General features: G+C 44.8%; 1 protein-coding gene across 1 annotated transcript in view; it reads left to right on the forward strand.

Annotated features, from left to right (window-relative positions):
• LOC140201980 (uncharacterized) overlaps positions 1–27,553 on the forward strand; it is a 49,611-nt gene that overhangs the window by 13,252 nt on the left and 8,806 nt on the right. The window contains exon 2 of the mRNA XM_072266846.1: positions 16,561–16,668. Coding sequence (XP_072122947.1) covers positions 16,561–16,668 — 108 coding nt within the window. The remainder of the gene's footprint in view (positions 1–16,560; positions 16,669–27,553) is intronic.

Here is a 27,553-nt window from a genome sequence, read left to right on the forward strand (position 1 = left end):
TCTACAATCTCTTCAGTCACCTGTTTCAGAACTCTGGGGTGTACAGCACCTGGTCCAGGTGACTTATCTACATTCAGACATTTCAGTTTCCCAAGAACTTTCTCTCTAGTAATGGCAATTTCACACACTTCTGACCTCTGACACTCTGGAACTTTACTGTTGGTTTCTTACACAGTGAAGAATGATGCAAAGTACTTATTCAGGTCATCTGCCATTTCCTTGTCCCCCATTACTACCTCTCCAGCATTGTTTTCCAGTGGTCCAATGTCCACTCTCCCATTTCTTATACACTTGATGTATCTTCTTTAATATTATTGGCTAGCTTTCTTTTGTATTCCATCTTTTCCTTCTTAATGGCTTTTTTTTAGCCTTTGCTACACTTTTCTGAAGTCTACAATCAATTCTTTGGTTGAAGTGTCCCAACTCTTTTACTTAAAATCAAGTTCCTTGGGGTGCAGATCTCGGACAATCTCACCTGGTCCAGGAACACCACTGGGATTGTGAAACGGGCCCAGCAGAGATTGCACTTTCTGAGGAAGTTTAAACAAGCATCACTCCCCACTAACATCTTAACTACGTTCTACAGAGGCGTGGTTGAGAGTGTGCTGACATTTTGCATCACAACCTGGTACTCCAGCTGCAGTGCTGTCAACAAAAAAGCCTTGCTGAGGGTGGTTAGGGGAGCAGAGAAGGTTATTGGGGTCTCCCTACCTTCTGTCCAAGACCTTTTTCAGAGTCGATGCCTCCAGAAGACACAGTACATCATTAAAGACCCCTCACACCCTCTCGATGAACTGTTTGTTCTTCTGCCATCAGGCAAATGCTACAGGAGCATCAAAACTAAAACCACAAGGCTACTAAACAGCTTCCTCCCACAGGCAGTCAGACTGCTAAATAGCTGCTCTACCTGACTCTGCTTTGGACACTTTTAACTTGCACTGGACACTTATAACTTGATTTTAATTGACATGTAGCTATTGTGTTTTACTATTTATTGTTATGTTCATTATTTAGTGTTGCATTTGTTATGTTATGATTGCACTGCTTCTGAGAAACACTGTCTCAGTCTGCCCTGCAGAGCTGATGTATGGTTAGAATGACAATAAAGTTTTTTGAATCTTGAATCTGTCCTGTCCTGTCCTGTTCTAGGAAGGTCAGCGTGCGAAGCATTTCTGTACTGTCCTGCCTATCTGCATCACCACTTTTAGCAACAGAGTTTTACATATGGAGTGTAGATCTGGAGACAGAGGAAAGGAGAACCAATTACAGACATCAGCCATGATGTCGCTGAACAACAGAGTCAGTATGAAGGACTGAATGGCCTACAGATGCTTCTTTTCTCATTTTCCCCTGCAACTGTAGCACAGAGAGGAACCTGGACAGAAAAGTAGTTCCCAGGACGTCATGTAGAGGACACATGGTGTAGTGAGAGGTTTGGTTTTCTCTGTGGTTGAACATTGTTGACTCAGCATTTAAACTTTCACACTAGGTAGGGACAGAACTCCCAACCTCTTTGTCCGACACCTGCTTCCTACAGGACTGTGTGAAAACTTCATGTTTTAGTTGGCTTAACATGTCTAAAGGGATTAAGTTATTTCTTACTATTTGCTATCATTATACATTTACTTGAATGGAGTGATATTGCACCATAAACTGTTGATGAAGCTTGTCCCTGTATCCTGTCATGTCAATCTCAAGTTGTTGTTATTATTATTGTTATTAATGTGTCTTTCTTTTTGTATTTGCACCATTTGTTGTCACTTTTCACAGTGGTTGTACACCCAGTTGGTGTGGTCTTTCACTGAATCTTTTACGTTTATTGGAATTTTTGAGTGTGCCCGCAAGAAAATGAATCTCTGGGCTGCATATTGTAACATATGTTCTTTGGTAATAAATTTACTTACAACTTTGATCTTTGAATATCCTCCATGATTGACCACTACCACCCTGAGATGAATGTACTGGCTGATCACTTTATCTGTGCCTCTCATCCTCTGACGCTCTGCACTTCACTAATACAGGCTGCACACTGGTAAATCTTCTCTGCACTGTCTCTAAACTGATTACATATTTCCTATAATTTATTCATTTATTTAGAGAATAGGCCCTGCTGGTCCTTCGAGCCACCCTGTACAGCAACCCCTGGCAAACCCAACTTAACCCTGACCTAAACATGGGACAATTTTCAATGACCAACTCAGCTACCCGGTATGTCTTTGGACTATGAGAGGAAACCAGAGTATACAGAGACTCCTTATGGAGGACACTGGGACTGAAATCTGAAATCCGATGTCACGACCTGTAACAGCATTTCACTAACTGTGATCCTACCCTGGCTCTGCTACAGTGCAAGGATGCACTGGGCAGCCCACAGGTGTCACCACATGTCTGACGCCAGCAAATTACTAACCAGTATGACTTTGGAATGTGAGCAGAAACCAAAGCACCTAAAGGAAACTTACATGATCATGGAAAAATATATAAACTCCTTACAGACAGTGGCAGGATAAATCCTGATCTTCCAATCACTGTACAGTAACTTAACACACCATATACAGTAACTTATTAACACCCTATCAAGTTTGGCTGCAAGTTTAAGGGATCTATGAACATAGACTCCTAGATCCCTCTGTTTCTCCACACTGCTAAGAATCCTACAAATCATTGTGTACTCTGCCTTTAAGTTTGACCTTCCAAAAGTGAATCACTTCATGTTATTCTGGTTTGAACTCCATCTGACACCACACAGCCCAACTCTGGATCCTATTAATGTCCTGTTCTCCAAGCCCACTGCCAACATCGAGAGTGCCAACTTACCATAGGGATTGAAACATCAAGTCCTAGTAGCTCTACTATGATACCCTTCCACACTATCCACAACTACACCAATGTTCATGTCATCGGCAAACATACTAATCCACCACTCCACTTTCTCAGCTAAGTTATTTCACAAAATCACAAGGAAGGCTCCCTGTGGAATATCACTGGTCACCAACCTCCAGGCAGAATCCATTCCATCTTCTACCACCCTCTGGCTACTGTGAACAAGACAATTCCAAATGCACACAGCCAAGTTTCCCTCAGTCCCATATCTCCTGCTTTTCTGAATGAGCCTACCATGGGGAAGCTTGTCAAATGCCTAGTTAAACTCCATATGCACCACATCCACCACTCTACCCTCAACAATTTTTTTCTATGTCAGTGCCCACAGGGGATTCCTGGCCTGATTAACTACTTCTTCTACCTTTCTTTATTGGTAATTGCTATCTGCTGCCTGCACATCAGGTGCAACCACTTCTTTAAAACTCTTGTCTATGATGCTCCTAGTATTCCAGGTCATCCTAAGTACATCTGACCCCAGCTCCGGTTCCTTAATGTGGTGAGGCAGCTAATTGCAGCTAGGTGCATTTCCTCCCTGTGTGGTCACCAGTTACAAAGGAACATTCATTGATCTCCCACATTCTGCAGGAGGAGAATGCCACTAACATGATGAACACCTGAAGTTCACCAAGAAAGAGAGGGATTCCAAGGAAAACCATACTTCAACTCAGCCTCCTCTCACCAAAGCTCCCTAAACAAAAGCCTCAGCACATGCACAAACACAGCACTTACAGCTCAAACGCAGACACTCCCAAAAATGGCCGCTCCACTAGAGGCTGCTTCCATTTGGTACCTTGCAAGTCACTCTTAAAATGCTGCTGGAACTGGAAAACTCAACTTCAGCATTTTTTTTTTGCAACACCTTGGAATGCCCTACCGCGCTCTGCACTCATTGTGTTCAATGTTACCATACTCACTATTGATCCTGTGAGCTTCTCATGTGCCAGATGACTGTACTATGTGGGGACGTGAGAATAACAATGGGCGAGTGATTCAGCTGGCTGTGGGGGGATATGAGGGTCCTTCGCGAAAATACGGTCGCTGGCAATCTGCAAACCCTCCACATCCATAAGGCTACCTCAATAAACATCCAGATTGTTCAGATAAATTAAATTCCCAGAAGTACATCCACTTATTCTTTGGATTCCCGCAATTTCCCCAGTGGACCTACTGAGATGTACTGTAGATATTCTGTGATTCTGATTAATTTTCACTAAGTATATGCCTTACAGTTCACACTGTTAGTCTGAGCAACCCCAGTAGGAGAGGATCAGAGATACACAGCTGCCCAAAGGGCATGAAACCATCTCCATGTTTTCGCAGTCGTGCCCCATACAGAACATTGCAATTATACAAAGGAGCATACAGAATGCAGGATGCACACCACAAATCAAACTATGCCAGATGCTGCGACAGATATTCCAATGTAAACGCACAGGCACATACCTACTGAATCACATAGGTACGCACCCGCTGAAACATGCAGGTAGATACCCACTGAAACACAGTGATACTTATGCACAGAAACACACATGTGCATACCTACTGAGTCACACAGCTACATACCCACAGTAACACACAGGTGCAAACCTACAAAGTAACACAGGAACACACCCACGAAAATGCAAAGATATGTACCCACAGAAATGCACTGGTATTTATCCACAGAAATACCCAGGTGCTTACCCAGAGAAACACACAGGTACATACCCACAGCAGCACACAGGAAAAGAGTCACTGCAGTAAGGTGTTCAGTGCTTATCTTTAGAGACTGGCAGTCGCATTTTCCTCAGTTTATCTATCCAGCTGACTCTACTTCCTCATTGCAGCATTTATTGAGCACACAGAAAGAGGAAGCAAAGGCAATAATATCTCAGACTACCTTTTCCTGTAGATTAACATCTTACATGGTAAATTCATTATTTTCAACAAACGATACCCAGGAAACTCAGAAGCAGAGGGGAGAAGCCAGCAGAGCTCAAATTTTGTTTTGCCTTAAGAAAGGGGGGGCAGCCTGCAGTCAAGTGGCCATTGTAGTTAAGTGGTTATTTTCGAGGTCAAAGTGATGAGACTTTGGCTGTTACAGTTTAGAGAAGAGGCTGAACACAGCTAAGAGGCAAGGTCTGCATGGGTATGGTTTTCCTAACACGAGCAGTGGAATGCAGGATCTGGGAGACCAGGTTCGCTCTAACAGAAACACCGACTGCCCCTGGCAAAACCATGCCGACTGTCCTTAATGTTTCTCCAAATGCTTGGAAATCCTGTCCCTAAGAATCTTCTCTTTCTTTTTCCAATATTTTTATTAAATTTATTAAATTTCATATACATAAATACAGAATTCATAAGGATACTTATTATAGGTCAAAATAAGGTAGCATATAATGCACTATATATAAATCACACTGATACAATCACTGTATCTCATATTCATGATAAATCAAATCAAATAAATTGAATTATGAAATACAATAATATGGTTAATTATATTATTTTAGAAAATGTACAGCCACTACTAAGACAAAGCTGGTTGGTTAAAAAAAACAAAAAGAAGAGTACTTTACCATATAGTGTTTTATAATAATAGTCCAGATCGATTTGTGTACGTTTACAAAATACAGTTAAGTTGGTCAGTAAAACTATTGAAAATCTTTTCTTTGTACTTTTGTCAGTTAAATAGAGGTTCACGTGAATTAACATATCACAGATTTTTGTTTTTATTGCATTTTGGAAAATATCCCAACTTTTCTGGAAATGGGGTTTGTAGCTAATTCCATTCAACTCGGTCAAGAGCCTTCTCCGCATCCAGAGATATCACACATTCCGATATTTCCTTGGATGGAGGATACATAACATTTAACAATCACTGTATATTAAAATGGGAATATCGATTTTTAATAAATCCTGTCTGATCATCAGATATTATAGAAGGTATAATATTCTTGAGTCTACGGGCCAAAACTTTAGATAGGATCTTAGCATCAACATTAAGTAAAGTAATTGGTCTATATGAAGAGCATTCAGTGGGATTCTTATTCTTTTTAAGAATAAACGAAATGGAAGCTTCATAAAAAGACTGTAGCAACCTACAGACCTTGAAGGAATCAGTAAGGGTAGAACATAAATGAGGTATAAGCAATGAAGAAAAAGCCTTATAGAATTCTCCAGAGAATCTACCAGGTCATGGATATTTCCTAGAATGCAATGAATGTACAGCCTCAGTGATTTCCTCCAGAGAAATAGGTCGATCCAGCTGCTTTCGATTATCAACCGAAAGTCCAGGAATATTTAATTGGTCTAAAAATTGTTCATTGCATTATTATCTTTAACAAAATCAGAACTGTACAGTTTAGAATAAAATTCTCTAGAAGTGTCATTTATTTCAAAATGGTCAGTTGTCAAATCACCATTGGTTTTGCAAATTTCTTTAATTTGCCATTTAGCTATAAAGGTCTTCAATTGATTAGCCAATAGTTTACCAGTTTTTTTCTCCATTTATATAGAATTGGCTTCTAGCTTTTAAAAGTTGGCTTTCAATTGGATACGTTCTAGGAAGATCACATTTAGTTTTAATTTCAATACGTCTTTTGTATATTTCAGGGTCTGGTGCCGAAGCATATTTCTGGTCTAACTGTTTTAATTGATTAACTAAGTCAGTTCTCTGTTTATTAGCTTTTTCTTAATATATGCAGCATAGGAGATAATTTGTTCTCTAATATATGCCTTAAAATCATCCCAAATGATAAGACTAAAAGTCTCTTCCAACATATTGTCTTAAAAAAAAAAGAGTAATTTGATTCTCCAGAAATTTTAGGAAGTCCTCACCAGATAATAAAGTTAAATTAAAGCACCAGGATCTGTTCATATGAGTGAAACCAGGAAGATTTAAAGATAGAAATACAGGAGAGTGGTCAGATGCAGCTATTTCTTTATATTCAATGGATCGAACTAATGGAATCATTTGACTATCAATAAAAAAAATCAATCCTAGCTTAGGAATGATGGACAAGATAAGAATGAATACTCCCTTTCTGCTGGGTGAAAAAAAAATGCCAGTCATCGACAGTATCACATTTCATTAGAAAGGATTGAATAAATAAAGCTGATTTAGTAGGTGTGTCTGATATAGGAGAAGAATGATCTAATAGTGGGTCTAGACAATAATTAAAATCTTCTCCCATCACTAAAGAATAAAGACCCAAATCTGGGAGGAATGAAAAGAAATACTCAAAAAAATCCTGTGTCATCCAAATTGGGGGTGTACACATTAGCAAATACAATTAATTTATTATCTAGTTTCCCTGACACTATGACAAATCACCCATTAAGGTCAGAGCCAACTTTATGTTGAACAAAAGAAATTGTATTATCTGTAAATATCGAGACCCCTCGAGATTTTGCTCTAAATGAAGAATGAAATTGTAAACCCCTCCACCGATTAAAAAGGCGTGCGTTGTCACAACTATGCACATGTGCTTCTGGTAGAAAAATAATGGCGGCCCTTAACTTTTTAATATAAGTAAAACTCTTATTCTGTTTCACAGGATGATTTAACCCTTTCACATTAAAACTAAGTAAAGTAATACTTTGATCCATTTTAAAAACTAATTAACAGAAGAGTTAAAAGATGTGATCAAAAATTCTAAGACTTGTGGGGAAGCAAAGGGAGGGCTTAAACCCTTTGTTATAAAGCAGCGACATAACCTCTTTATATTTGGCACATTCAGCCATAACCTCCGGTGTATAATCTTCCACAATTCTGATCATTTTCCCGCTGTAATCGGTCATTCCTACTCAACACGTATGACAGATTAAAAGATCCTTGGTATGAAATTCATGAAAACACAAAATAACCAACCTATGTTGCTCCTCCGACTTTGGATTCGGGGCCAGTGACTGGTGGGTGCAGTCCAACTTAGGCACAGATGGCATTAAATCAGGGGATAGAATAGCCTAGCAAGCGATTCAGTTGTATCCAACTGCTAAAAAGAAAATAATAAGGAATAAACCCGGATGGACAACCCAGCATCAACCTAGTCACTGGAAACGATAAAGGCAAAACCAGCCCTGTTGACCCTGCAAAGTCCTCCTTTCTAACATCTGGAGACCTGTGCCAAAGTTGGGAGCGCTGTCTGATTGACTAGTCAAGTAACAACCTAATATAGTTGTAATGAGAGAATCATACCTTACAGTTAACATTCCAGACTCCAACATGCACATTCCTGGGTATGTACTGTCTCACCGGCAGAACAGGCCTAGCAGAGGTGGTGACACAGTGGTATACAGTAGAGAGGGAGTTGCCCTGGCAATTCTGAACATTGACTCTGGACCCCATGAGGTCTCATGGCACCAGTTTGAACATGGGCAAGGGAACCTCCTACTGATCACCACGTACTGTCCTCCCTCAGCTGATGAATCAGTACTTCTCCATGTTGAGCCGCACTTGGAGGAGACATTGAGGGTGGCAAGGGCAAAGAATGTACTCTGGGTGGGGGACGTCAATGTCCATCACCTCCCGTCAATGTCCATCACCAAGAGTTACTCAGTGGTACCACCACAGACCAAACTGGTTTGATCCTAAAGGTTAACCTCTCGGTTGAGTTGATTGTGAAGAAAGCAAATGCAATATTGGCACTCATTTCTAGAGGTATAGAATATAAGAGCAGGAATGTGATGTTGAGGCTCTATAAGGCACTTGTGAGACCACACTCGGAGTATTGTGTGCAGTTTTGGGCTCCTTATTTTAGAATGGATATACTGACATTGGAGAGGGTTCAGAGAATATTCACGAGAATGATTCCAGGATGAAAGGGTTACCATTTGAGGAAAGTCTGGCAGCTCTTGGGCTGTATTCCCTGGAGTTCAGGAGAATGAGGGGGGATATCACAGAAACATTCCAACTGTCAAAGGTCTGAACAGATTAGATATGGTAAAATTATTTCCCATGGTAGGGGATTCTAGAACAAGAGGGCACAACTTCAGGATTGAAGGACATCCTTTAAGAACTGAGATGTGGAGAAATTACTTTAATCAGAGGGTAGTAAATCTGTGGAATTTGTTGCCACATCAGCTGTGGAGGCCAAGTCATTGGGTGCATTTATGGCAGACTTATTTGTGGACTTCAAACACTTGGTGCTGCAAACATTTGCAAATGACACTTGCCCAGATTGAAGCAAGGCTCTGATATGATTCTACAAGTTGTCACTCAAGAACGTTAGAGTTTGATTGACTTGAAACAGGATTCCATCCTGGTCCAATACAGCCATGTTAATGTAGTTCCGATTAGCCCAGACATCATGACTCAGCACATCTCAGAGCTCAAACACAATTTCTTGGAACTGTGGTGCATAGCATTATGCAAGAAACAGCCAATACAAAAAAAAGACACATTTGCAGCAAATGCCAACACAATGATCACAAAGGTTGCTTTAGCCGTCCTTCACTGTCTTCTAGGCCAGAGGGACACAAGAACAAGAATTTCTAGAAGACATGAAAATCTGAAAGTAGAGTAGTGTTCACATTCAAAGCTAACTTTGCCCCCAGAAGACAGTACATCAACGTATTTATCAACATCAGTTGGTCAAGAAGCAACTGGTACAAGCCCTGATGAACAGTCTTGGCCTGAAATGTCGACTGTACTCTTTTCCATAGATGCTGCCTGATCTGCTGAGTTCCTCCTCTAACAGACCAGCCATATCTGAATGCCCTTGGCATTAACTGGGTGGACAAGGTTGATCTCTGGATCACCCCTCTGAATGAGTTCGATACGAAGACATTGGCCGTTCAAATCAGGTCATACCACCAATGCCTTGGCAAGAAACTTTGTGTACTGGCTGGGCATAGGCTAAGATAAAACATCCATATGCAAGCAGTGTACTTGGTGCTCTATGGTAGTAAAGAACCTAAATAGAGCCGGTCCGCAACAATGGCGTCAGGCTACCAGACGTTGGAGTCGAGTAGACGTTGACGGAGTACATCTTGACTTCCTTGAAACAATCAACGGATCTATCTGGTCGACTCTCACTCCAAATGGCCAAAAGTATTACCTATGATGTCAAGAACGACAGAGGCTACCACTCAAAAACTGCTGCAGATCTTCCGCGGCATTGAGATGACAAAATCACTTCCTTCCAGCGACTGCGCTCGGTTCAGTTCACAGATGCTGAATTCTGCCAGAACCGGGGTATTATCTACATCCGCTCATCTCCATATCGACGGAAGTCCCACCGCCAAATAGAGCGGTTGGTGGATACCTTCAAACGGCCGCTTCTGAAATCAGAAGGGGAGGGAGCAACCACAAACGCAACCTCTTGACAAATAGAATAGCACCGCAGCCTGGTCTCCAGAGGAAGTCTCAAACTGAGGCGCTTTTGGGAAGAAAACTGCGCACAGTGTTGGATGCAATCGAGTATCCAGAGCGCCCAACATCCAGGAGCGCGGATGGTCAGTGCACAAAGGCTGTCACGCAGACCTTGGTCAACCGGTGAAGTCATTCATCCCGCAGCTGCAGTGTGGGCCAGACAGTATCACAATAGGAAAGACACCTGGGGTCGGGTCAGATTGCCAGACGAATGGGGAAGTGCTGTACGACGTTATCGTATGTGAACATCACTAGCGTCACCACATCAACCATTTCCAACCACGTGCTCCCGCAGGCCACAGCATGTTCTTCGGGCAGACCAGAAAACACAGAGACGGACCGTCATCTCCTGAGTGAGTCCGATTAACCCCAACGGAACCAACCACCAGCGTGATCACAGCCGAAAGCAACATTGCGAATCGAAAGTGATAGCCTGCAACCACTAAGAACGACGGATCGCTAAAGTAAGATAGATAGATACTTAATTGATTCCAAAGGAAATTACTGTGTCACAGTAGCATTGCAAGTGCACAGATATACAAATATTAACAGAGATGTGAGAAAAATTAAAAGAAAATAAGTTTACTGTACCTTAAAATAAAATGGACAAGATAACAGGGTGCGGTTAACAGAGCTTTAACGGAGCTCTAGTATACAGAGGTTAATAGCTGTCTAACAGGAGGGTGTCAGCACTTCCCAGGCTATAGGCTGACACATTATAGAGCCTAATGGCTGAGGGTAACAATGACCTTATACAGTATAGCGTTCTCTGGAGCAGTGCAGTTGTCTTAGTCCATTACTGAAAGTGCTCCTCTGTTCAGTCACGGTGGCATGCAGAAGTGAGAGATATTTTCCAGGAATGGCAGGATTTTCTGAAGGGTCCTTTATTCTACATTATATCCAGTTTGACTTCTATAACAGAGCCAGCCTTTCTAATCCGTTTATTGAGCCCATTGGCATCACACGTGTTGTTGCCATTGCCCCAGCACATTACCGCATAGAAGATTGTACTGGAGACAACAGACTGGTAGAACATGTGAAGCAGAGGCCTGCATTCTCCAAGGGACCTCAGTCTCCTCAGGAGATAGAGGCGTTTCTAGCCCTTCTTGTATACAGCCTCTGTATCAGTGCTGCACTCAAGTCTGTTGTCCTGGTGCTCTCCCAGGTACTTATAGCTTCTCACCACATCCATGTCCTCACCATCAATAGTAACAGGAAGCAGTGCAGGCTTGGTCTTTCTAAAGTCCATCAACATGTCTTTGTTTTACTGATGTTGAGCTGTAGATAATTCTGTCTGCACCATTCGACAAAGTCCTCCACCAGGACCCTATATTCATCCTCCAGACCTCCCTTTATACAACTAACTATTGCTGAGTCAGAAATTATCTGCAGAGAACATGACTCCATGTTGTATCTAAAGTCGGAGGTATACAGGGTAAACAGGAAGGGATCCAATACAGTCCCCTGTGCTGCTTATAGTTATGTCTGACTCATAGCTCTGAAGCCGCACACACTCTGATCTGCCAGTCAGGTAGTCAAATATCCAGGGCACAATGGAAGTGCCAACCTGCACTGAACGAATCTTTCTACCCAGCAATGTGGGCTGTATGGTATTGAAGGCACTTGAGAGATCAAAAAAAAAACATAATCCTCACAGTGTTGCCCTGTTTATCCAAATGGGAGTAGGCTCTGTTCAGCAGGTAGATGACAGCATTGCCAACCCCAATGTGCTCCTTGTAGGCAAACGACAAGGGATCGAGGGCTGATCTGGCCAGGGGTCGGAGGTGAGCCAGGACCAGCCTCTCTAGGGTCTTCGTGATGTGCAATATCAGGGCCACTGAAGGGTAGTCATTCAAGACCTTCGGCTGGCCCTTCTTGGGTAGTGGAACGAAACATAATGTTTTCCACATAGTCGGGACCCTTTCCCGTCTGAGACTCAGACGGTGGTTCCAACCCAAATCAACCCTCCGCTCAAACCCTACAGGTAATCGTCTTCTTGAAGGGGGCGCTACGGTGAGCAGAAACAGCCAATCGCAGGCCGACTTTTACTAATTGGCCGTTGATCCCATCAACGTCTACAATGCTCTTGGGTGAGCCATTTAAAATAGTAGTGCTTTGGGATGTACTGTGGAGTTCTGAGATTTTTGTAGTTGCGTACTTTTACTCAAGAAAAGGTTTCTTTCTAGTTCTGGCGTGTTTTGTCTCTTGGCTTTGCGTTTCATCAATGGTTATAGGCCAACGAACAGAACAACCTCGCAAGCCCGATTTACCTTTTTGAGGAAGTGACGACACAAATTGATGAAGGGAGAGAATACAGGGTTAATGACAGGATTCTTTGCAGTGTGGAGGAACAGGGGGGATTTTGCTTCCATATCCCCAGATATCTCAAAGTTGCCGCACAAGTTGATAGGGTTGTTAAGCAGGAGTATGGTATACCGGCAATCATTCGTCAGGGGACTGAGCACAAGAGCCATGAAATAATTGTGCAGCTGTGTAAAACTCTGTTATAGAATCATAGGTCACTGCAAGGTAGAAGTAAGCCCTTCAGCCCATCGAGTGCATACTGAACTCTTATCTCTAGTCCCATCAAACTGCACCTGGACCATAGACCACCATACCCCTCTCATTCATTTACCGATCCAAACTTGTCTTAATCATTGAAATTCAAACACCTCTTGTTACACACTCGCACCACCCTCTGTTGAAGAAGTCTCCCTCAGGTTCACCTTAAATATTCATCCTTACCCCAGAGCTCTAGTTCTAACCTCTCCCAACCTCAGTGGTGAAAGCCTGTTAGCAATTAAGTTACGTCCTATCAAATTTCTCTTAAGTTTCCCACGCTCCAGGCAATAAAGTCATAACCTATTGAACGTTTCCCTGTAACTCAGGTTCTCAAATCCCAGCAACATAATTCATAAAATGACAAACAAAATGGACGCAGCAGCGATCCCTGCAGCACACCGCCAGTCTCGGGCATTCGGTCAGCGAGACAGACATCTGTTACCAGTGTCTGGATTCTACCGCGAAACCAACGTCGAAATCAAAGCGATACATCTTCCTGAATGCCCAGCGACTGAACCTTCTTGACCAATGACCCACGCGTGACCTTGTCAAAGGCCTTGCGAAAGTGCATGTAGAAAACTTCCACTGCCGTTCTTTCATCGTCTTGTTAGTCGACAGATAAGAATATTGAATTCAGTTATGGTTCTCTCAACAGAGGAAGGAAGCGGATGCCTTAGGGAGCGAATAGAGAGCATAGTTTATGAGGAAAGCTTGAGCGATCGAGGATGAATGTTAAATGGATAGAGGTGCATACGATGACGAGAGGCGCGGATCGAGTGGACAGCCAGCACCTTTTCTCCCCCAGGGGGACAATAACCACTATCACAGAACATCGTTTTAAAGTCATTTGATGACAGTTTGGAGACACGTCAGAAGTATTTTTATACAGAGAGTGGAGTGCATAGAAGGCACTGCTGGGTCTTGTGATAGAGGCAGATACATTCGAGACATTTAAGAGACTTTTAGATAGGCACATGGATGAAAGAGAAATGGAGGTGTGTGCGGGAGAGAACGCCGAGCTTGATCTCGGAGTATGTTAAAATGTCGGGACGACATTGTGGATCAAAATGCTTATATTATGCGGTACTGTCCAATATTCTGTGATCATAGAGAGGGTAGACAGACAGAATCATCTCCCGAGGTGGCAATGTCAAACACCCGAGAACTTGCTTTTAAGATTAGTGGCGGTGGGAATGTTTAAACGCGACGTGAACGGAGAAGTTTGCTTACACAGGGAGAGTTGGGCGCCTGATATATTTTACGAGATATAATGGTGGAAGCAGGTGGTTTGATGGAGTTTTAGCGGCTTGAATATGGAGAGATATGCATGATACACATCATATGTTTCATGGCGTGCTGATTGGCTGTGCAGCATTCTGTATTGCTCTATGTTCTATGTCTGAATGTTGGCGCTCACCTGTCCCCTCTACTGCCCCCCAGTGGCAGCTCTTTTTTTTATTTCAAAATATACTTTATTCAAAAATAAATATATACAGTAAACCATTCAATAACTTTTCATCCTTTACATACGTTTCCATTATACTCAGTAAAATACCCGTGTTTATAGCCACCCACGTGGCACTCCAGTAGTTCAGCTTAGCATCTCATTGTTGAGGGGTATACTCCTCGCCCACCGACCCCTCCCACTCCCACGGGTGGAGAAACCTATACTGTGGTCCTTCCCCACCGGGCCCTTGCGGTGGCTGCACCAAGTTTCAGTGCGTCCCTCAGCACGTACTCCTGCAGCCGAGAGTGTGCCAGTCGGCAGCATTCTCCCACGGACATCTCCATGTGCTGGTAGATCATCAAGTTTCGGGCTGACCAAAGAGCGTCTTTCACCGAGTTGATGATCTGCCAGCAGCACCGGATGTTGGTCTCCGTGTGCGTCCCCGGGAACAGCCCGTAGATCAGAGAGTCCTCTGTCACGCAGCTGCTGGGGATGAAACGTGACACTAGCCCGTCCATCCTCCTCCACACCCTCTTTGCGAACTGGCAGTGTGCAAAGAGGTGGGTCACAGACTCCTCCTCACTGCAGTCCTCCCGTGGGCAGTGGGGTGCGGAGACGACGTTCCGGGCGTACAGGAGGGCTCTGACTGGGAGGGCCCCTCTCACCGCCAGCCAGGCGAGGTCTTGGTGCCTGTTGGTGAGATCTGGTGATGAGGCATTTTGCCAGATGAACTGGACAGTCTGCTCAGGGAACCACCCCACTGTGTCCATCACGTCCTTCTCCTGCAGTGCTTGCAGGACACTTCGTGCCGACCACTGCCTGATGGCCCTGTGGTCAAAGGCGTTCTCCTGGAAGAACTTTGCTACGTGGGACAGGTATGCCGGCAACGACCAGCTGACTGGGGCGTTGCGCGGGAGTGGGGCCAGACCCATCCTTCGCAGCCAGGGCGACAAGTAGAACCTGGGCACATAGTGGTACTTGGTGCCCACATACCTGGGCTCTACACACAACCTGATGCAGCCACATACGAAGCTGGCCATCAGGGTGAGGGCGACATTGGGGACGTTCTTGCCCCCGTTGTCCAGGGACTTGTGCATGGCGGTCCGTCTCACCCGCTCCATCTTGGATCCCCAGACGAATCTGAAGACAGCTCGGGTGATTTCCGAGCTGTAGGAGCGGGGGACGGGCCAGACCTGCGCCAAGTACAGCAGCCCTGAGAGCACCTCACACCTGATGACCAGGTTCTTGCCCGTTATCGACAGGGAGCGCCCTCCCCACAGTCCCAGTTTCTGTTTCACCTTGGCAGTCCGCTCCTGCCAGTTCTTGTTGCACGCCTCAGCCCCTCCGAACCAGATCCCCAACACCTTCCCGTGGTCAGACCTGATGGTGAAGGGGACGCTGGATCGGTCGGGCCAGTTGCCAAAGAGCATGGCTTCGCTCTTTGTGCGGTTGACCCTGGCCCCCGACGCTAGCTCGAACTGTTCGCAGGTGCCAATCAACCTGCGAACTGACCTCGGATCAGAGCAGAAGACGGTGACGTCGTCCATGTACAGGGAGGTTTTCACTTGGGTCCCTCCACTGCCTGGCAGCGTCACCCCTCTTATGCCCTCATCCCTCCTGATGGCTTCCACAAAGGGTTCTATGCAGCAGACAAACAAGACAGGGGAGAGGGGGCAGCCCTGCCTGACTCCAGACCTGATGGGGAAGCTGTCTGTTTCCCACCCGTTGACCTGGACTGCACTACGGATGTCTGTGTAGAGCAGTCTGATCCAATTCCGGATTCCCTCCCCAAATCCCATTTTGGAGAGCACGTCCGCCATGTACGTGTGCGATATCCTGTCGAAGGCTTTCTCCTGGTCCAAGCTGACCAGGCAGGCGTCCACCCCCCTGTCCTGCACGTAGGCGATGGTGTCCCTCAGCAGCGCGAGGCTGTCTGAGATCGTCCTGCCCGGTACAGCACAGGTTTGGTCCGGGTGGATCACCTGTCCCAGTGGCAGCTCTTACGGAATTCATTATCAATGAGTTTGAAGCCGGTACTCTGCTCGCTCTTTCCCTCCCTGGTTTCTTCATTCCGGCCGGCCCTCTTTTCAGTTGCTCATTTCTCTGGAGTCTCCCACCTCTCTCCGGTCTTGTTCACCGCATACTCCGCTGTGATCCGCTTTCCATTAAAGCTTGTTTGCTCAAGACCCTGCTCCACCCCTCCAATACTCACGCCCTGCGAAACCGCGTGTAAAGTATGTTAACGTCGCTCTCGGATCCCTCGCTTTTTTTCCCACTGTCACCCGTAAGCTCCGCCCTTCTACCCTGTGCTAAGGACCGGACCAGACCAGACAGACTGCTCTACGGAATCTCCACTGTGCTGCTGCTTCTCATCGCTGACCCGCCTCTTGAAACATCGTCTACACGAAGTCTTGCAATGGAGGTAGGAGAGTTATTCTTCCCCTGACCTGTCTCACACCTGACCCCTTCCCTTCCTCAGCACCTGCTTCTGTATTACCCTGCGTGTCCTTCCTCCCTCCGCCTCCCTGTTATTTCCCAGTTCCCGGGATTCCCGCCTCAAGAGGTTATTACGATTAGCCCTCGGACTGAGGGGGCGCAGAGAGCGGCAGCTGGTCCGGGACACGGCTCACCCAGATATAAAAGGGGATACTGCGGGCGCTAGAAGAGAAATCCCTCCCGGGGAGGGGGGAGATTTACCTGGCGGTACATGGTGGGGTACATTTCGGCTGTGGCGGACCTCGACACGTTTCAGTTCAGATCGACAGAGGGGTGTCCACGGAGACGGATTTAAGCAGTGTTCAACTGGGGCAAAGAGCCCGGGGACCACTGGCCGCCCGGAACAGTGACAGACTTAGACCGCCCGAGACAGAGAGAAATTCTTTACTCACGTCCACTCTCAGTCCAGAGGCAGGGATTTGGCCCGAAATGTCGATGAATCTCCCCAAGAGATACTCCACGAGCCGCTGAGTTTCGCTAAAAGTTTGTCTGTTGTTCCATCGACACACAGACAGGGACAGCACCCGAGACTGCGGGACGACCCAAGCAGTTAACCCGGTACTGAGAGACGGAGAAGAACAAATAATCCGGGGGCATAGAAGAGGGCAGATCACCTGGGACCGAGAGGAGGCATTATACAGAGAGAGGTCGGGGGGGGGGGGAAGAGCGAGAAGGGGATAAGTGTGGTGAGAGGGGGAGACACGCGGAGGTGGAGTGGGGAGGAGAGAGAGTCGCAGAGAAGGGGAGAGGGAGATAGGGAGAAAGAGGCAGAGAGAAGAGAGAGATGGAGATGTCAGAGAGAGAGAGAGGAGAGATTGACTTAAACGAAAAAGCAAAAACAGACTTCAGATATGGAAATATAAATCGAAAGAAGAAGTAGCAGGAACACTCCGTCATCGGCGAGATAGAAATAGAGGTACGTTTAGGTGCCACGTCAAATTGAAGAGCGCGCCTTATCTAGAGATGCTGGTGGACAATTCCGGTATTTCCTCTTCCTGTTCCAGAAGGTGATCGAAGGGGGAATTATCCCAGGACAGCAAGAAATCCCACTAACCGGAAGTCACAGAGATAGAATTAACCCACGGTGAGAAAAAGTAACACAACGGATCTCTGCTGTGTGGCAGGGATGGAGATACTCCACGCGAGACAGTGGGCCTGCGAACAGCGAGATGCCAAGGAAGAACAAATGGCCCAGGTTAAAGGCGGGAAAGCTCTCCCGGCTCGGAACTCGGTTCAGAGAGAACTGTCTTCTCTGGAATGAGTCACTACGGTTTCCCTCGTCAGTCTCAGTTCGCCCCTGTCCGCCACAGGAGGAGTGACCCGCACGAGACAGGGTTCACCCAGGAAAAAGTTCCAAACACCCCCGTCAGGTGAAACATTACTCATGCACCCACCCCGTCAAGTCCCATTAAGATTTTGCGATCTTTTCCAATTCCGATGAAGGAGTTGGAACCAAAACGTCTCCTTTTTATTCCGCTCCATAGAGGCTGACCGCCCTGCTGAGTTCCTCTTGCATTTCCTGTGCGTTGCGCTGGATTTCCGGTGTCGACATAATATCTCGTGTTTATACAGCTTTAGGGGTTATTTACGGTTGACTTTGAACTCAGGAACAAAGTTAGAGCCATAGGCTATTAGTGCATTACAGAGCATTAGTGCATTACAGATTAGCCCATCTGTTCCATGCCGACCTGATTTCTGCCTTGTCGCATTTACATACAACAGGACCATAACGATCCATACCCCTTCCTTAAACGTCAGATTATTGGAAAACAGGAAGAACATTGAACATAGAGGAACAAAACACAAAACATACTATTCATCCCAGAATGTAGCGTCGAAACAGCTAATCAAATACACCTGAACACTAATCCCTCCGACCTGCACCATGCCCATATCCCTCCATCTTCCTTACATCCATGTGCCCATCCAAACGCCTCTTAAAAACCTCCAGTGCCACTACCACCATACCGGATAGCACATTCCAGGTATCCACGAACCTCTAAGTAAAAAACACACGCCCACATTCCCCTTGAACGTACCCCCTCTCGCCTACAATGCAGGAAAGAATATCATTTTCTCCATTATGCCTGTGCTCTGTGAGAGGAAAATAATAAAAATCATTGTGGCATAAGAAGAAGTCATTGGTTTCCTCTTGTGCCATGATGAGGCCACCCTCGGGCTGGTAGAGCAACGCCTCCGTATACTCTAACCTGATGGCATGAATATTGATTTCTTCAGTAACAAAATCCGCATCCTCCCCTCTTCATCTGTTCCCTACTCTTGCCTTTTACCTCTTCTCACTTGTTTATCACCACCCGTGACCCAGTATCTTTCCTTCCCTTTCTCCTATGGTCCTATCAGATTTCATCTTCTCCAGTCCTTTAACTTTCCCACCCACCTGGCTTCACCTGTTACGTTCCAGCTAGTCCTCATTCCCCTCCCCCACTATTTCATTCTGGCATCTTTCCCTCCCCACCCACCTCCCACGCTCCGCCTCCTAGTCCCGAAGAAGGGTCTCGGCCCGTAATGTCAACTGTTTATTCATTTCCATCGATGCTGCCTGACTTGCTGAGGTTCGCAAGCATTTTGTATGTTTTGCTCTGGATTTTCGGCATTGCAGAATTTCTCGTGTTTATAAAATATCGTTTTATGTCTCTGCTGTAGAGATGTATGAATATAACAGTACACCGTAGCGCCACGCTCGTCAACCCATCATGCTTGTGCTGACTTTGAAGTCAATCTAAACCGTATATAGACTAAATCTCTCCTTTCCCTTCCTGTTTCTGTGTCTAGCTAACTGCCTCTTCAACGTTGTTAACGTGTCTGGTAAACCACTTCTCTAAATCTTCCATACACTTCTCGTATCAGAGGTGACCAGAACTGCACACCGTACTCGAAGTGCGAACTAACCAAAGTTTCATACAGCTGTAACATGACTTCCTGACACTTAAACACCATGCCACTACTGAGGAGGACACACACGCCACACACCTTCCTTACTAGTCTGCCTGATTTCTGTGAGCGTCGACTGCGTGAGACAGAGCTCTAGGTTTTATAGGTCTCAAATTTTCCACAAACATTAGAATCAACTTTTTGCCATTTAGCTTCTGGACAACTGTCTTGCTCTGTTTTATTTATTATTACCACTGAGTGGAACTTTTTTGTTGTGTCAAAGCACTGAAACTTTGGCAGAGGTTTTTTAAAATTACATTTGTTGATTGGGGTATTCAGATTAGCTGGTGAGATTCAACTTTCAAAGTTCAAAGTAAGCTTATTTTCAACGTCCATATATGTCAATATATACAACACTGTGAATCAATTTATTGCGGGCACTCACAGTAAGTGCAAAAGAACATAACAGAATCAATGAAAGACCACAGCCAACAAGACAGACAAACATCAATGTGCAAAAACAACAAGCAATGCAAACACAAAAAGAGAATAATAATGATGATGATGTTAATAATAATAACAGCAACAATAATTATACTAATAAAACATAGAAGTTCCTTGTGGAATAACTCAAAGGAATATCAAAAATACATAATAAAACACCAAGAAATTGAAGATGATCAATGTAAAAAATGCTGAGAGAAACTGGAAGCAATCCAATACATACAGGATCCTGTAGAATTTAACACAATCCGATTACTTATGCTGGCACAATTGTGGCAAATGTCACTCATCAAAGTCTTGCTTTAAAATACAAACTCATAAATGAAATCACACCAGCTTTAAATACAAGCCTGACCCAGTTTTAAGAGTCTATATACCAGAAATTGCATTATGACTCATCCGTTATTACAGATAGGAAATCCATAATAACCGTCTGGTTACAATAATACAGGATAAAAAAGTAAGAACAGCTTACTTTATGGATATAGCCAGTCCAAACTCACAAAACTTACAGAAACCAATAAGTGAAAAACACCAGAAATATGTTGAAATAAAAGTGGAAATTAAAAGACAGTGGAACATGAACAGGGTATGCATTATCCCCATAGTAATATCTACAACTGGTATCATCCCATTGTCACTACACAATAGCATTAAACAATTAGGCCTATGCAGCAATATCTATGTAAATCTTCAGAAAGCCGCAATACTAAACACCACTAGTCCAAAAGTTACCAGCAATTGAGAAATGAATGTATTTGACCATGCTTGCACCTCAGATTTTACCAGCTTGAGCTAAAAAAATTACAGTTTTTATAATAATAGTAATAATAATAAGACAATGATTTAAGTGCTCATAGGCCAGAGATTCATAGCAGTGTGGAATAACAAGGGGGTTTGGTGGTCCATGTCCATATATTCATTAAAGTTGCCACGCAAGTTGATAGTGTTGTAAGGAGGCCGTATGTAATGTTGGTCTTCATTAGTCAGAGGATTAAGTTCTGGAGCCACAAGGTAATTTTGCAGCTCTTTAAAACTCTAGTTTGACCACACTTGGAGTATTGTGCTCGTTCCTGGTCGGCTCACAATAGGAAGCTTTAGAGCAGGTGCAGAGGTTATTTACCAAGACGCTGACTGGATGAGAGAGCTGAACTTATTGGATAAGTTGACTGAACTAGGTCTTTTCTCTCTGGAATAAATGAGGACAAGAGGATCAGTTGTATAGCTAGAGGCTTTTCCCCAGGGTGGAAATCACTAATACAAGGAGGCAACTTTTTATGTGATTGGAGAAAGTTGAGAGGGGATAGTTATAGAGATATAACCACATCTGTATAATACAGATGTATATAAGTAGAAAGATTGCTTGCTCTATCGATCGATAGATGGATTGTAAAATTCTCTATATACTTTATTTGGCCATATATCATTTTAAAAATGTGTCTTTTTTTTGCACATTGACTGATTGTCAGTCTTCATTTGTGTATAGTTGATCATAAATTTTCTCTATCTATGTATTTTCCCATAAATTCCTGCAAGGAAATGTATCTCAAGGTAGTATGGAGTGACGTAGGTACTTTAGCAATGGATTTGCTTTACATACTTAATGTTTTTCTTTGACTTTGGGTGTAGGGATGTGAGTGGGTTGTTAGTTCAGGAGTGGGAACCAAAGGACACAAAGACTGAAGGGGGCTGATGAAAAATTCAGGAGAGATTTAGGGGTTTTAGAGCTGAAAATAATTTCACACTGTGGTGGTTCTGATATTGAACATGGTTTCTGAAAGGTTGTTGGAGGCAGGAAGTCTCATCATTGGGAATTACTTCAAATAACACAGGATACTGCGAGAAGGTGAGAGGGGAAGAGATACATGAGGCAAGAGTTTTACGCACGGATCGATGGCAGCTTGCAACGGGTTGCCAAGGGAAGCGCTACAGGCAGATGCGATCATGATCAAGGTGTGTAGACAGTCATATGATCAGGCAGAGAATGGAGGGATATGGACTATGAACAGGTAGATTAAATTGGAATCATGGTCAGCATAGCTATTGTGGACAGAAGGGCCTGTTTCTTTCTTATTGCCCTGTGTTCTGTGGATTTAGCTGTTAATAAGCCGTGACCAGCAGGGCTTCGAGCGCCCTGCCGGGGTGGTGATGGAGGCAGATACATTACGGATACATAAGGAATTCTAAGATAGCCCAAGGATGATCGAAAAATTGGAGGTCTCTGTGGGAGGGAAATGTTAGATTGATTTTTGAGTAGTTTTGGACCGAAGGGCCTGAACTGTGCTGTAGTGTGCTATGTTCCATGTTCTGTAAACTTTAGCTCTTCCCAATGGCTGCAGGTCTCCCTCCTGTTGTGATCTTATTGCCTGTCTCCAGAAATATCTTAAATAAAAGAGATTCTGTAGATGCTGGAAATTCAGAGTGACACACACAAAATGCTGCAGGAACTCAGCAGGTCCGGCAGCATGTATGACGGGGAATAAACAGTCCTTTTTTTTGGTGCCGAGACCCTTCAGCAGTCCTGATAAAGGGGGTGGGCCTGAAACGTCGAAAGTTTCTTTCCCTCCAAACATGTTGCCTGACCCGCTAAGCTCCTGCAGCATTTTGTGTGTGTCACTCCAGTGATATGTTGATCTGCTTTCACGGCGATGTTACACAGCACAGAATCTGGTCACCTAGCACACTCTGCCCTTGCCACAATATCCCGCTGCATTCCCTGCCCTCGCTGTTTTGGACGGCGTGTCCCATCTCCGAGAGTGGCCATTTGCTGACTGCTTCATGCCTGCGGCACAGAATATGTCTGTGCGGAGATCAGCTTTAACTGAAACTCGGAGATGGGACGAGGTTTGTTATTTCCAGACAAAAGAAAATGAATGCTTATTGAAGTGTCCCGGAGACAGGAAAATCTCCCTCACTAGCATTCCTCGACCTACATAAAGTCTCATTCAGTGGGACTGGGACTTGTTACAACTTAGGGGACAGTCGTACAAAGGCGGCATTATGTGGTTCACGAGAGCTGCAAACAGAATGAATGTCTGTCACAAAAGACAAAGTGTGGGCGCAGAATGGATCATGCATTCCCTGCTCAGAGAAGATCAATCAATACTGAGAACAGCAGCGAATGACAGAGAGACAGAAATAGGCCCTTTGAACCACAAAGTCCACGTTAGTACTGCTCTCTGCTTTGGGAATTCGATAAAGGAGAGGTTCGACACAATGGGGTTGTTGGTTAAATAGTTATAGTCACAGATCCCCACAGCAGAGAAATGGGCCCTTCAGCCCATCTAGCCTGTGCCGAGCCGTTCCTCTGCTTAGTCCCAAAACCCGTACATGGACCATAACCCTCCCATGCATGTATTCATGTAAACTTCAATCAAATCTGGATCCCCCAGCTTTACACTTTCCAAGTTCCTCCCACCACTCTTCCATTTCCCTCCCACCCTCCAAATCCCCTTTACACTCCACCATTCTATCCAACTCTCTGAGTCCTCCCACACCCCGGGTCTCTGCCACTTCCTCATTGACCCCCGACCTCCAATTCCCCACACACTCCTTCATTCTCCCTTCACCCAAACCATAAGGGGTGAGCAGAGAAACGGACCCTTCAGCCCATCGAATCTGCTCTGCCATTCCACCTTGGCTGATCTATTAGCTCTCTCAACTTCAATCTCCTATCTTCTCCTCTTAACCTTTGACCCACTGGCCAATCAAAAACCTTTCAACTTCTGCTTTAAATGTACCCAATGATTTGGTCTCCACTGCCAGCTGTTGCAATGAATTTCAATTACAACAAAAAACATCCTCCTCATCTCTGCTGTAAAGGGACTTCCTTGCAGTTTGAGGCTATGCCTTCTGGTCTCATGCTCCCTGACTATCGGAAACATCTTCTCCATATCCAGTCTATCTAGGCCTTTCAATATTTGATAGGTTTCAAAGAGATCCCTTCCACATTTTTCTAAATTCCAGTGTGTACAGGTCAAGACCAATCAAACACTCCTCATTAGTTAACCCTTTCATCCCTGGTATCATTCTCATGGACCTCCTCCGGATCCTCTCCAAGGCCAATGCATCCTTTTGTAGATGAGGAGCTCAGAGTTGCTCACGATACTCCAAATGGGATCTGACCAAAGTCTCAGCACCAACACCAACCCCCCCCCCCAATATTCCACCCCTCACTCAGATACCAGGGAGAAATTTACAGTGGCTATTTAACCCATAACCTGTGCATCTTTGGGATTTTGAAGGGAACTGCAACACCGGAGAGCATCCCATACAGACACAGGGAAATCTCGTAAACTCTACACTGACAACACCAGAGGTCAGGATTAAACCAGGATCCCTGAAGTTGGGGGCCAGCAACTCCACCCTTGTGCAATTTTCCATCCATCAGACTGACAGCATAAATTCTGATGCAGGACATTCAGCCCAGGAAATCTATGCAGCCTCAGCACAACTCCATCAGTCCATCATTCCACTTACAGTATATCCCCATAAGCTATTCTTTCTCACATGCGCATCAGTTCCATACCCCCAACCCATCCATTCTCCTCCACCCTCTATCTCCCCACACTCCCCCATTTTCCCCCACAATGAGCCTCCCCCATTCACCCCAACTCCCTCATTCTCCCCCCTCCATCTCACGACACCCCCATTTATCCCCCACAACCTGAGCCTTCCCTACTCTCCCCATTTTCCCCCACTCTCTGTCCTCCAGCACTACCCCTTTCTCTCCCCACACTTCCCAACCTCCTTCCCCCAACAATCAGAGTCTCCCACTACTCTCTCCATTCTCCTACCACCGAGTCCTCCCACAGCCCCTCATTCTCCTCCCACCCTCCAATCCCCCACATGACCCCTTTCCACACTGACTCTCCCCACACTCCCCCGTTCTCACTCAGTACTCCTTTCCTCATCCTTTCGCTCAGTACTGCCCTTTTCTCTCACCAGTGACTCTCCCTACACTCTCCAATTCATCCCCACCCTCCAAGTACTCCATGCAATTTCCCTTTCTTCCTATCATCTACTACCCCACTGCCCTTTCTCTCTTCACTATCTCTCCCTACATTCCATCATTCTCTCCAAAATCCAAGAACACCCTGCACTCTCCCACTCACCCCCTTCCACCCTCCGACTCTCCTCTCACTCCCACATTCTACCCCAACCCTGCGAATCCCCAAACACATTCCCCAAAATAATCTCCCCACCACAACCTGTGTCCCTGCCCCATAATTCCCCCATTCTTTATCACCATGACTCCCCCGCACACTCACGCATTCCTCCCCATTCTCCGAGCTTCCATCTCCCCACCCACCTGCCATGTTCCGAGCTCTTCCCTCCACTCCTCCATTCTCTTCCCATTTCATTGTGGCTGATTTTTTTTATCCCCCTCAACCCCATTCTCTTGCCTTCTCTCCATAACCTTTGATGCCTTTACAGATCAAGATCATATCAAGCTCCTCTTTAAATATACCCAAAAATTCACCCAATTCGAGCCCAGGGAGTGTCTATGTGGCAAGGCATCTGTCCATGCTCCCCATGACCGGGTGCTCTGGTTGCCTCCCACATTCTAAAGGCAGTGAGGTCAGAGTCAGGAAACAGTGGGCATGCTATGTTTGTGCCAGAAGCATGGCAATAGTTGTGGGCTACCCCCAGCATATACTCACTGATTTGATTTGACACGAACAACGCATTTTACCGGAAGTTTCAATGTACAAATGACAAATAAGTACTATTAATCTAAAGCTAATGTAAACAAATCTCATACCATTCCTATTTTTATACTCCTTCTCTCTCCCACTCCCTCATCCTCACACAAGCTGCTCCTCCCTCTCTCCCAAATAAAACAAGGAGGCCATTCAGCCCCTCCAACCTGGCTCTACCTTTCAACAGGACCCTGTGACATTTTAACTCAGTACCAATGCCGTATTCCTAAAATATCTCTGCCTACCTTCGATGTACTCAGTGTCTGAGCTTCCACCATATTCTGTGGTCAGGAATTCTAATGGTTTACCAGTCTCAAGTGGAAATTCCTCTGAAATCTGCCATGAATGGATGACTCCATATTCAGAGATAATGAATCCTGGTTCTTGTGAGACAAATCTGGAATAACATCTATCTTGGAAGTCCCGTACAAATTTGGAGGCAAAAGAGATAACAGATACTGAAATCTGGAGCAACAAAGATGTTGAGAAACACAGCGGGTCAGGCAGCATCTATGAAGGGAAATGATGAGCCTGAAACGTCTGGTGTCCTTCAGTCCCGGCTGCATCTTCCTTTGAACAGAGAACATTACAACATAGTACTGGCCCACGATGTTGTGTCATTCTGTTCACCTACTCCAAGATTAACTTAACCCTTCCCGCCTCCATAGCCCATCTTATTTCTCAGTATGAAAATGATTTTATTTTGATGTATTCATCTCTCATACTCATAAACTCTCTGGAACACAGTCCCAATCTATATACTCTCTCCTGATATGCTAATAACCCCTACCCTTGTCATGTAGCTGACCTTCTCTCCCAATACCATCCCAGAAATCCTTCTGATGAGCTGCTAAGGTAAGTGTATCATAGGACATAGAGCCTGCAATGTTGTGCTGACTCTTTAACCTACTGAAAGATCAACATGCCCACACAGTCCTCCATTATTCATTCATTTGTATGCCTACCAGAGAATCTCTTAAATGTCTGATGTACCTGCTTCTACCATGATCCCCATCAGCGCATTCCACATAAAAACCTTACCTCGGAAATCTCCCCTCTTCCATCAGCTTAATATTATCCCCCCTTGTATTAGTCAGATCAGTCTTGGGGAAAAAAGTCCATGATCTATCTTTCTTACAATCTTTTATAACACTATCGTCACCCCTCATCCTTTTTCACTGGAGAGAGAAAAGTCCAAGCTCACATAATCTATCCTCATAAGACATGTTCTCGATTCCAGGTAGCATCCTGGTAAATCTCTTCTGCATCATCTCAAAAGCATTCCACATTCTTCCTAATGAGACGATCAGAAACGAACACAATTTATTTCATTATTGATTTATAGGTTCATTTTTATAGGCATGATGTGTCTTTTTCTCGGCATAATGAGTGTTCAAAGGTCTTTTTTTATGGGTTCTTTCTGGGTTTTTTTTGTTTCGTGGCTGCCTGTTAGGAAATTAATCTCAAGATTTTATAACGTATATGTACTTTGATAATAAATGCACTTTGAACTTTGAACAATATTACAAGTGTGGTATGACCATATACAATGCACCTTCCCCTTTATATTAGTCATATCTGCTCTGGGGAAAAGGTCCCTGGCTCTCCAGTTGTTTTGTGCCTCTTATCATCTTCTACCCTCCCATGGATCAGGAGACTTTACCACCACGGTGTACGGTGACTCATTTTTTCCCCACCATGGAAATCTGACCT

This window comes from Mobula birostris, chromosome 8 (assembly GCF_030028105.1).
Source record: "Mobula birostris isolate sMobBir1 chromosome 8, sMobBir1.hap1, whole genome shotgun sequence".
In the NCBI taxonomy this organism is placed as follows: domain Eukaryota; kingdom Metazoa; phylum Chordata; class Chondrichthyes; order Myliobatiformes; family Myliobatidae; genus Mobula; species Mobula birostris.